We start from the raw sequence: 11839 nt of genomic DNA on the forward strand, positions 1-11839 counted from the left end.
ACTGAGTCAGCTGTGCTCCTGAAGACAAGTCTGGTAAAGCAGCTATAGTCTGGGCAAACAATGTGGTGCTTCAGGGGGGGAATGAGGTGCACTGGAAGGGATTTGTGGGGAAGCTTGCACAGACTACAGAAGCTTCTCTGCACAGCTGCTGCTACCCCTCACTCCTGATCTACAGCCCCCCTGCCATTCCACCCCTGGGCTCCCCACACAGCTCTGACAATGCCCCTCACTTCCACCCTGCAGCTCCCCCTGCTATTGCTGTCCTAGGCAGAGCTTTGTGTGTGGGCCCATGCCCCTCAATCCTTCCCTGTACCTTGTCCTTTCTGACAAGGCCTCTCTTGAGCAGAGCATACCGATCTTTGCTGAATTGTGAAATGTTTGTCAGGAAAATTTGTTTGCAGTGTTCCTGGCATCTTTGGTCATGATCCCCCTCAAACTCATTTATAGTTGCAGCTAAGCTACCTGTGTTCCTAGAGCTCCAGTGGGAAAATGTCACAGGCATAATCTCCTCAACCATCTTGGCGCCTTCCCTACTTTTCAGAAGGTTCTGAGTTAAAATGAATACTGCTAATTTAAATACTCATTTGATGATGTTACTACACTGATGATAATGGTTTCCTATGTACTTTTCCCAGTGAGAATAAGAGACATAGAATCATAGAATATCAGGGTTGGAAGGGACTTCAGGAGATCATCTAGTCCAACCCCCTGCTCAAAGCAGGACCAAGCCCCAATTAAATCATCCCAGCCAGGGCTTTGTCAAGCTGGGCCTTAAAACCTCTAAGGAAGGAGATTCCACCACCTCCCTAGGTAACTTATTCCAGGACTTCACCACCCTCTTAGTGAAATAGTTTTTCCTAATATCCAACCTCGACCTCCCCCACGGCAACTTGAGACCATTACTCCTTGTTCTGTCATCTGGTACCACTGAGAACAGTCTAGAGCCATCCCCTTGGGAACTCCCCTTCAGTAGTAAATCTTCTCACAGACACAGGATGCGATATGTGGTAGTAAATGCAGTAATTAATGCTAATGAGTCTGGTGTTAGCAAGTAGTATTATTGGTGTTATACTCACGCCTCACCAAATGCAGAGTCTCAGTTTGTTAAACAGATGCCAGTGTTAACGGCCAAATTCTCTTCCCATAGATAAGTTTGCATTAGTTAAATGTACCATTAAAAATAACCATTTAAAATGTCAATGAAAACAGAGTCTGCGCCTGCCAGGGTTTTTCTGGCCTCCCTTTTATTACTACTGAACTTTTCGGTGGTGGTGGGGAAGTGAGGCTGATTTTAAGTGCATTTTGATAATACACACAAAAATGGAGAATTGGCAGCACTAGCTAAATCCAGAGACGGTGCGCGAAAGCCTGCATGTTTTATTCACACAGCTCTGCCTATGCCCCTCACTCCTGCCCTGCTATTTCAGTGCTGAGGTGAAAGTACCAATTCTTACCTCATTTCCGGAGCCCGCCCTGACAGCTGTGGCATTGCACCTCAATCTTGACTTGCAATTTTATTGGTTTCATTTAGACCTTTTCCCTTCTTCTCCAGGGATTAACCACAAAATGATCATGATTCCTCCCCATTTGTTCATTAAGTCTGTTTTCCTGCTGTGTTAACTTAAGCTGTGTCCCACTCCTAGCTGCCATTCCAGGGCAGCACACACAGACCCAGACCCACCCACACTGAGCAGAAGTGCTCAGGGCTCCAGTGGATGAGGTTGTCGGAAAGACTCATTTCTGATCTGAGCAGGTGATGACAAAGGCTGCTGTCCCATAGATACCATCATGCCCCCGCTAACTGTATAGCACTCCAGCCAAGCAATTTGGAAACAGACTGTAACGATATGCTGCAAAGGAACAGTTGTCTTTTTGGGACACATACCTGGGCAGGAACATGAATATGCAGAATGCGCTGTGGTCTCTTGGCTATTCACCAGGGCAGGATGCAGAAGCTTTCACTGCCAGGTTCCTCTCTGGGTAACTCATTGTGGCAGGGGTCTACAAACGAAAGAGTTGCTGCTACCAACGTTGATGACCAAAGTAACATGGAACAAGGTATTCCTGAGAGTAAGGGGGGGGGGGGGGGAGGAGTTCCCCAAAAGAGAATATGCCTACCGCCAGGGATGATGGGGGAGAAGACGACACTGCTTCTAGTACAGAGGTGGGCAAACTACGGCCTGCAGGCCACATCCGGCCCGTGGGACCGTCCTGCCCGTGGGACGGTCCTGCCCGGCCCCTCCCCTGCTGTTCCCCCTCCCCCACAGCCTCGGCACGCTGCACCGCCAGTGCGCTCTGGCCCACCACTCCTGCCGGGCAGCATGGTGGGCTCCTGCATGGTAAGGGGGTGGGGAGCCCCAGGGGGCAGTCAGGGGACAGGAAGCAGTTGGATGGGGCAGAAGTTTGGGGGGTGGTGGCGGTCAGGGAACGGGGGGCTGGATAGGTGTGGGAGTCCCGGGGGGCCTGTTAGGGGGCGGGGGTGTGGATAGCAGGCTGGGCAGTTGGGGACAGGGAGAAGGGGCAGTTGGATAGGGGGTGGGGTCCCGGGGGGCAGTTAGGGGCAGGGGTCCCGGGAGGGGGCACTCAGGGGGCAAGGAGCAGGGGGGGGTTGGATGGGTCGGGGGCTCTGAGGGGGGGCAGTCAGGGGGTAGGAAGTGGGAGGGGGTGGATAGGGAGTGGGGTCCAGGCTGTTTGGGGAGACACAGCCTTCCCTACCCGGTCCTCCATATAGTTTTGCAACACGGATGTGGCCCTCGGGCCAAAAAGTTTGCCCACCCCTGTTCTAGCAGAATAAGAGGCCACTGGGGGCAATATGGGTGCTAGAGATTCATCCAGTGCTGTGTTTAGCGACCTCAATGGCACCAAAGGGTATAGCATCTGGTAAACAGCATAAGCTGAAATCACGTGTAGGGAAATATTTTCCGCTTAACCGCCGTGGTGAAATCCACGTGGCTTGTCTGTTATGTCAGCAGATGTTAGCTACAGATTTTGGCCTGGCTGGGTGGGAGCCATGTCTCTGCAGACCCACATCCAGCAGCACGCTCATAAGGGTGGGCATATTTACACAAACCAGGGTGAGCAGCAGCACGGTGGGGGCAAGGACCCAGCACATCCATTCTAGGGCACGCTTTGCTGAGTAAGCAGCATGCTCCCCACTTCCCACCGGAGGGCCGACGTCAGACCGACCCAGCGGTCCCTTTCTGAGAGCTCTGAGACGGGTTCACAGCATCTCCCTGTGCTCCCGTCCCCAGCAACCCATAACTGAAAGCTGTCTGTGCAGATACTAGTGCATCCGATCAGGGTGGAAGGTCAGGGCTTTTGGGAGCTCACAGCTGCTGCTGATCCATGGCGGCAACTGCCAAACTCTTCTTTGATGCCCCTTCCCCGGCCGCAGAATTTGCCAGGCAGTCAACAGTTCAGGAGAGCAGGCCCCTGTGTGGGAGGGGTAGGAGTGTGCACCTGACTGCATGTTCTGGAGCAGCAATCAAACCACTCATGATGTCGGCTCGGACCAGCTTTAACCACACCCACAGAGAGCAGCTTTGAGAAGATACGTGTTTCCCTCAGTATACAGGAGGAGTGATGTGCTAGCAGGGAAGGGAGTTATACTGCCTTGCAACTCAGGTTGCAGCAGTTTCTCTGCACTGATAGGAAAGTGGCCAGTGCTCTGCATCCAGAAAAAAAACATCCTTACACTGTACATTGCATTCTCCGAGAGCCTTAGTTACAGCAGGAACCTCCCTGCCACCTGGGGAAGCAGGAGGTGGGAAAGCTCTGATCTCCACAGGATGTATGAGCAGCTGGCTGCTCTACAGGGTTTCTGTCTGCATGGCTCAGGCCCAGACAGACAGCAGCCTAAGCCCTGCAACAGCAGAAAGGCCACTAATCAGGATTCCGTGTCTCCCTGATGCCCTCTGGTGATACCATCAGGATTGTGAGTGTTTCCCGGCCTCTCCTGCTCCATTTCTCTTAGCCTGGGGTAGGCCTGTTGAGAGAAATTTGGGACCCCAGCAGCTCCTGTTTTCTGGGGCCTCACCCCCCCCTTCCATTTCACCCCAGTTACAGAAGTTTTGGGCCCACCCCAAGCTCAGGGCCCCGGTACATTCCTCCCCCCACCTTCCCTCCATCCTCTCATCAGCCCTATCTTGGCCCTTCCTGCTCCACCTTCCAGGTCCCAGGCCCCAGGGCCTGTTCTAGGGGAGGGCAAGCAGGGCTGTTGCCTTGGGCACCAACTTCCAGGGGGCGTTGTTCTCGTGCACCACTTGGCTTTCTTAGACTCTTCTCCACTGCGATTGGCTGGCCTTTTGGGAGCGGGGGGTGGGGGTGGGGTATCGGTCCCTCGTGGGGGTTGTATACCAAAAACATTTTCCATCCTGGCTGGCAAAATAGCTAGACCTGCTCCTGCTGCCCCCTCCCCCCGCAAGGTCCATTTATTTCCTAGCATCATGGGCTCTCTTTTTCCAGCTCCCTCCTCCTTCTGGTCCATAACCTACATGTTCCTGCTCCCATTCCCCAGCACCAGACCCCTTCTCCTTCAAGTTCTAGACCCCTCTCCTCAGATTTCCCATGTGCTATTTTTTCCTTCCCGACTGACCAGTTTCCCTCCTGCCCTGTGTCCATTTCTCCGTTTCCTGGACCCTCCTACTCTATTTTCCTGAATCCAGCCCAATCCTTCTTACTCTGCTTCCCTCCACCCCCTGCTGTGTCCCCATCTCCTCCCTTCTGCTGTTTCCATGTAGGCCTTGGGTCTTCTGGCCATATTTTCAGGACACATCTCTGTGTGTCACCCAGTCCTAGCTCCTCGTACTCCACTGGCCTTTCTCCCACCCCCTCCTGTTTTCTCCTCAGGTCCTGACCTCTCATGCACCATTTACTTGTTTCCATGCTTCTCCCTCTCTTGCTCCATTGCCTGTTGTCCCATCCTTTCCTACTCTGTTCCTGTTCCCAGCTCCTACTTTTTCTAGGCATAACCTGACCCCTCCCCCCTTTCCTGGGTACCTTCCTGCTCTCTTTTGCCACGTACTGACCCCTATCTCCCCATCCCCCAGACTCTTCTGCTCCAGTTCCCTTTGCCCTGGTCCCCCAGCCTCCCTTCTTTTTACCAGCCCACCCAGCTGCTTTTTTGCTTCCACTTCCAGGCTCCTCCCACTCTGCTGCACCCATCCTTCCCCTACCCTCTTGAACCAGCTCCCTTTCCTCTCTAGGCCCCTGCTGCTGTTTCTCTCTGTGTTCAGAACTCTCTTGCCCCAAGCCCTTTGTCTGACCCCACCCAGCTCCATTTTCCTTTGTCCCAGGGAGGAGGAGGGGGATGAGATTAGCTCTAAAGTCATGAGGGTTTTTTTAAATAATGACAGGTTTCAGAGTAACACCCATGTTAGTCTGTATTCGCAAAAGGAAAAGGAGGACTTGTGGCACCTTAGAGACTAACCAATTTATTTGAGCATAAGCTTTCATGAGCTACAGCTCACTTCATCGGGCATCCGATGCTCAAATAAATTGGTTAGTCTCTAAGGTGCCACAAGTCCTCCTCTTTTAAATAATGTTTTTCTGAGCTGGCTGACGTTTGAATCCTCTGCTGCCATGTGTGCGTGTGTGAGAGAGAATTAGTGTTGCTGACTTACAGTGAGAAATGGGATTTTGGCCACGCTGCCCAGACATCAGTGAACCTGGGGCTCCAGGCCCCACATCCACAACTCTGCACCCCTAGCCCCAAATCAAACAATGGTGTGCCCCCAGTTCTCATGTGTGCCCGAGCCACACAATTCTGCATCTCCTCTTACTCTCCCCCAGTGCAACCTCTGCAGTTCCTGGGGGTCTTCACTCACCTTGCCCAGGCCTGGGGGGAGCAACTGCAAGGGTGAACTCCTCCCCCTCCCCCTCCCCTTCCCCTTCCCCTTCCCCTTCCCAGCCCTGGTGTTGCACAACTTGCAAGGATGGGAAGAGCACAGAGCAGGCTGACCCATTGCACACAGGAGGGCTGGGGAGAACCATACAGACTGACCCATTGTTCACAGAAGTGAGGAGGAGGAGCACAGAGCAGACTGGTCCATTGTTCAGGAGCGGGGGAAAGCACGCAGACTGATCCATTGTTCACAGGAGGGGTGGGGAAGAGCGTAGACCGACCCATGGTTACAGGGGCGGGGGGAAGAGCACAGACTGACCCATTGTTCACAAATAGGGTTGCCAATCCTCCAGGATTGTCCTGGAGACTCCAGAAATTAAAGATTAATCTTTAATTCAAGATTATGTCAAGTGATGGAACCTCCAAGAATACCTCCAACCAAAACTGGCAACCCTATTCACAAGAGGGGAGGGGGAGGAGCACAGCCTGACCCATTGTGGAGGGGAGGACACATACCCCTGCTAGCTCTGATTGAGTGAGGAGGTCAAAAATAGAAATGATGGTGCAATGGGCTGGCTGCCCCAAGTATAAATCTGTCTGAACCCCTAGGGGCAGACTTGAGGGGGGCAAGCCCATCTGGCTGCTCACAGCGCTGGTCTGCCAGGCTATTTTTAGCACACTAGTTTGCTCAGCGGCAGCACCGGTATGACTACCTGAGCTGGAAATTACTTCTTCTCCAGCTGCAGTGCAGACATACCCTAAGTGCGCTTTTCATTCTGCTCCAGCCCTGTCTGCGCTGGACTCCTCTGTGTCTATGAGTAACTTCCCCACAGGAGTTCTTCCCCATCCCTCCCTGGAGGTGGCTGTTCTGTGCCGAGTCGCTAGGGTGACCAGGTGTCCAGTTTTAGACCGGAACACCCGGTCAACAAGGGATCATGGCAGATCCGGTTAGCGCTGCTGACCAGGTGACTGCATGCTGACTGTCTGGTTGGCGGCACCCTGTGCAGTGGGGCTGGTAGCCTCCCTGCTGGCCTCCGTGCTGCGCAGCTCCTGGGAAGCAGCTGGCATGTCCCCCGCTCCAGCCCCTATATGTAGGGGCAGCCAGGGGGCTCCGCACGCTGCCACCACCCCAAGCACCACCCCTGCAGTTGCCATTGGCCGGGAACCGCAGCCAATGGGATCTGCGGGGACAACGCCTGCGGACAGGGCAGCACTTGGAGCCGCCTGGCTGTGGCTCTGCATAGGAGCCGGAGAAGGGACATGCCGCTGCTTCCCGGAGCTGCTTGATGTAAGCATCGCCCGGAGCTTGCACCCCTTAGCCCCCCTGCAGCCCAACCCCCTGCCCCAGCCCTGATCCCCCTCCCATCCTCTCACCCCTTGATCCGAGCCTGGAGCATCCTCCTGCTCCCAAAAGCCCTCATCCCTGGCCCCACACCAGGGCACCCCCAGCCAGAGCTCTCACCCCCTCGCATCCCAACCCACTGCCTCAGCCTGGAATCCCGTCCCACATTCTGAACTCCTTATTTCTGGCCCCACCGCGGAACCTGCACCCCCATCCAGAATTCTCACCTACCCCCGCACCCCAGCCCCCTGAACCAGCCTGGTGGAAATGAGCGACTGAGTGTGGGGCAAGCGAGCGACAGAGAAAGAGGGGGATGGAGTGAGTGGGGGAGGGGCCTCGGACATGGGTTGGGGCGGGGCAGGGACGGGATCTCAGAGGAGGATGGGGCAGGAGCAGGGCAAGGGTGTTCGGTTTTGTGCGAGTAGAAAGTTGGCACCCCTACGAGTCGCACGCCACAAGGGGCCATTTGCAAAATTCAAATTAAATGAATGCATTTGCTGGGGGATCTCAGAAAGCCCCTTGCAGGCTGCAAGACTGAGCAAATACCCTCATTAACTCTGCTGCAGAGGGCAGGGCCCACCATACTGCCCACTGAATTCCAAAGAGATCCTGTCCTGCAGAGCCCCCCTCCCCCAACGACAACTTGGTTGCTGGCATAGAAGGGGAAGAGGCATGGAAACATTCAGTGTCCCAGGTGGGAGAAGAGGGGGAAGTTGGCATCCTGAATCCCATTTGGGACAAAATGCTGGATGGAAAGTCTTAAGAACTGGTTGAGACAGTGTGCTTACCCATCATTGTGGTTAACACAGGATATTATCCTGATCTCACTGGAAGTTTTGTCATCTGCATCAGTGGGAGCAAGATCTAGCCCTGCATACCCTTATGAGTGTAGACTTTGGACACAGGTCTCTCTGTGCTCCACAACAGCATGTTGAAAAATCTTTGGATAGTTTGCGTAGGGGATCCCACACATTCCCTGTGCCTTTCACTGCAAATCCATGGCCATTAAGGACTTCATAGTTATCACAGTGCTGCAAGCCATGTGGAACTTCAGTGCAACAGTCAGTTCCTTTGGCATTGGCTGCTCTTACAGCTTGAGCTAGCGGATAATCTCATAGATTCATAGATATTTAGGTCAGAAGGGACCATTAGGATCATCTAGTCTGACCTCCTGCACAACGCAGGCCACAGAATTTCACCCACCACTCCTGCGAAAAATCTCTCACCTATGTCTGAGCTATTGAAGTCCTCAAATCGTGGTTTAAAGACTTCTCTCTTTGTATAGCAACCTTCTCAAACATATGCTGCATCCCTCTCTAGTGGCTTGTTCACATAAAGAATAATCTGCTACTGCTACCCCCCCCCCCCCACCGGAGTTATTCCTTTAGTTCATGGGGTCTGTGCCAGGCTGAAATCTTGCTGCCAACCCTGTGGTGGTGGCGGTGGTGACGGAAGGTCATCACATCAAGGTCAAAGATGTATGAATTAACAGTTCTCATTCCATCCAATAGAGGGCACTAGTTGTGTATATCCACCGGCCATTTCGGTACAAAAGCATGGCACCAGGTGTAGACTTGGGAGAGGAAACACTTCCTTACTACACACCTGGATTCCTTCATAAGACGATGTGAAGGAAATAAGCAATATGTGAAGGCCTGACCAAAATGTCTTCTTGTGGAAGGGCTGAGAGTGAGGTTAAACTCTCCCCAGCTCCACTCCCCCAAATGCCCATGAATCCTCGGTCATTGCCTCAAATTTCCTTCCAGACTTGCTACTTCTACATGGCCTGGAAAATGTGTGAAAAATGAAGTTTACTAAGTTAATGCCATGGGCTCAAAACTATGTGTGAGGGGAAGGGAAGGGAAATTAAGGTGCATTTCTTCCTTTTCACGTTTATTTAGTTTTTGTTTGTGTTTTTTTTTTTGTTTGTTTTTTTTTAAGATCACAGAAGAGCAGAGCATTCATACATGTAAAGAAACAGAAACAAGATAACAGAAGTTAAATACATTGAGGAAAGAAAAAAGAAAAAGCTTTTTGTTGGTGTCAGGTTTTGTTTTGTTTTTTTCCTTCTTCTTCTTTTTCTTCTTTTTTTTTAACACACACACACTTGCGCATTTAAAATTTTCTTCCACAGAGCTAGTATCTGAAAACAAACCAATGGCAAAAAATAAAATGGCCGTGTTCTTGTTTCATTAAAGAGACATTCAGCTCATGTCTACGGTGCTGGGGAAAAATATATATAAAGATATAGAGATATATATATATATATTTATATGTATATAACACTGTTAATGAGAAGAGTTCTAACCACCCCACTGTGTAGCAAGAAGAAGGGACACTGGACCTCCTCCCTAAGGCTTGGAGGATGAAACTTAGCTCCAGCTGAGGAAATTGAAAGGTTTGGGGGCAGCTGGTGGAGCCAATTTTTACTCTCCCCTCCCCCCGCACCCTTTCCTTGTTTGTAGAAAGTCACCACAAACCATGCAGCTGATGGCTTTCTATAGACAAATTGCTAAAAGCAAATTGAGAAGTGTGTGTCATGTTGCATGTGTCACCGGGGGGTCTGGGAAAGGAGAGTGGTGTGGTGGCTGTGTGAGGGATTTTTGGAGGAAGGTGGCATGTGTGTGTTGTAGGGATATCGGGAGGGATGATTATCTGTGTGACTGAAAGAGGGAGCAAATGAAATAACTTCAGAGCTGGAAGACACTCCTCAGCTGGGAAGTTCTCTCCTTGTGGATAGTTTCCTAGGTGGTCTTGCTCCTTGCGGCCTAGATGTAGACACATACACATACTCAGGTTCCATAAGAGGTGCTAGGCATTCTTAGAGGGAAGTAAAGGGTTTGACTGAGGACAGATAGCAGGGCTCAGTTCAATCCCTCTGTTCTCACGGATATGCTGAGGTGTTGATGGATGGGGCCCCAATTAGGGTATCACAACGCACGTTCCTCACGGGGCTCGGGAAGTCAGCTGAAGATATACACAAATTGGGGAGAGGTAGTTCCCTGCCCCGCCTGGAGACTTCCTTTGTTGGATAGGACCTTTGCCCCCTAATGTGCTCCCCAAACAGCCTTGCCATGAAGTCAGCCCTACCACCAGCTCTGTAAGCCTGTCCTGACTGTTGAGCACCCTCCCTTCCTCTACTGTCTCGTGTACTCCTTAAAGGTTTGCAGGACCTTTTGGTGGCACTAGCTAAGCTGAACCTGCAATGAGGTAAGGGCCCTTTACCTTCCATTTCCTGGGCTAATTTAGAGGGGATGTCCTCTTTTCCTTGCTCTTTTCAGGGTGGCTGGCTTGCCATACAGGTGCCTCCCCAAGCCATGCCTGGATAGGGGATTTTGCTGGCATCCTTACCAAGATGATTTCCTCCCCGCTGAGCTAGTGAGATAGGAAAACAAGTGAACACAATAACCCCCATAGAAACCATGCTGAGGTGTCCCACTGTAAGATGTAGGTGGGAAGGGAACTTTCCCCAGCATGTTAAATAGAGGGGAACAGGGGGATGGTTCAACAGTTGGACACACCTCTTAATGTCCAGAGGAGTCATGCAGCTAACTCTCCGAGGCACCACACTGGAAATATACCCCTTTGAAACAATGCTGAGAGCCAATGGTCTTCCTCATTGATGTGGCTGGGAATTCTGTGCATGGATTGCGAACAGCACATGGCCCTAACTTTTTTATTAACGACATAGCCTGGGAGACCATCTCCTAGTTTAATTCTCTCTTCCTGCCCCCACCACTCTGCTCCTCACGGGAGGGGCCTCTTTTCACAGTCTTTTCTGTGTACTTGTCAAAAATGAAATAAGCTTTTGCCACCCTCAGGAGGGAGACTTAGAACTTCCAGCTCTGCCTCACCTCCCCAAGACTGTATTCCATGGCACCATTTGGTGTGGTTTGCTGTGTGATGTCAAGCACCATGAGATTTTGGCCATGGGTCAGTGGGGTTGGAGCAGAGGACATGGATTGTACTATTAGACTTGGGAGAGGAAACACTTCCTTACTACACACCTGGATTCCTTCATAAGACAATGTGAAGGAAATAAGCAATATGTGAAGGCCTGACCAAAATGTCTTCTTGTGGAAGGGCTGAGAGTGAGGTTAAACTCTCCCCAGCTCCACTCCCCCAAATGCCCATGAATCCTCGGTCATTGCCCCAAATTTCCTTCCAGACTTGCTACTTCTACATGGCCTGGAAAATGTGTGAAAAATGAAGTTTACTAAGTTAATGCCATGGCCTCAGTTTTGAAACAAGGGCACCTTAATTGGATGCTCAGAAAGGTACGTAGGTGCATGGACTGGATGCATCTGTATCTGAAATCCAATCTGAGCATTGAAACAGGGGTGGGTAGGTGGGTGGACTTCTGAACATTCTGTGATTGACTCTTGGTCTGGCATGGGAGAAAATTGGCTTTTGCCCCTGATTCCTGAACAGTAAATGCGATGTAAAGGGGTGTAAACTCAGGCTGTAAATCAGTTTACACAAAGAACCAAAAAACCTGTTTAATGTCACTGTTAACATGACCCTGATGGTAACCCTGGTCCACACAACTTTGTTGGTGGAGACAGCAGGGGTCTACATTGCTACTCTACGTGTCTGGAAGTTGTGGTCTGGAAAAGGCTCATAATGCTGAGATACCTGCGTTAACTGGAGATTTT

At 51.5% G+C, this 11839-nt stretch overlaps 1 protein-coding gene across 5 annotated transcripts in view; it reads right to left on the minus strand.

The window, feature by feature from the left end:
- Nucleotides 1-9056: 9056 nt before the first annotated feature.
- The window catches only part of LSAMP (limbic system associated membrane protein), a 1345674-nt gene continuing 1342891 nt past the window's right edge, over nucleotides 9057-11839 (minus strand). For all 5 annotated transcript variants that reach the window (XM_075118876.1, XM_075118885.1, XM_075118883.1 and 2 more), the window contains one exon: nucleotides 9057-9327. In XM_075118876.1, the coding sequence (XP_074974977.1) occupies nucleotides 9146-9327 (182 nt within the window). In that variant the 3' untranslated portion in view covers nucleotides 9057-9145. The remainder of the gene's footprint in view (nucleotides 9328-11839) is intronic.

The sequence above is a fragment of the Caretta caretta genome, chromosome 1 (assembly GCF_965140235.1).
Source record: "Caretta caretta isolate rCarCar2 chromosome 1, rCarCar1.hap1, whole genome shotgun sequence".
Taxonomy (NCBI): domain Eukaryota; kingdom Metazoa; phylum Chordata; order Testudines; family Cheloniidae; genus Caretta; species Caretta caretta.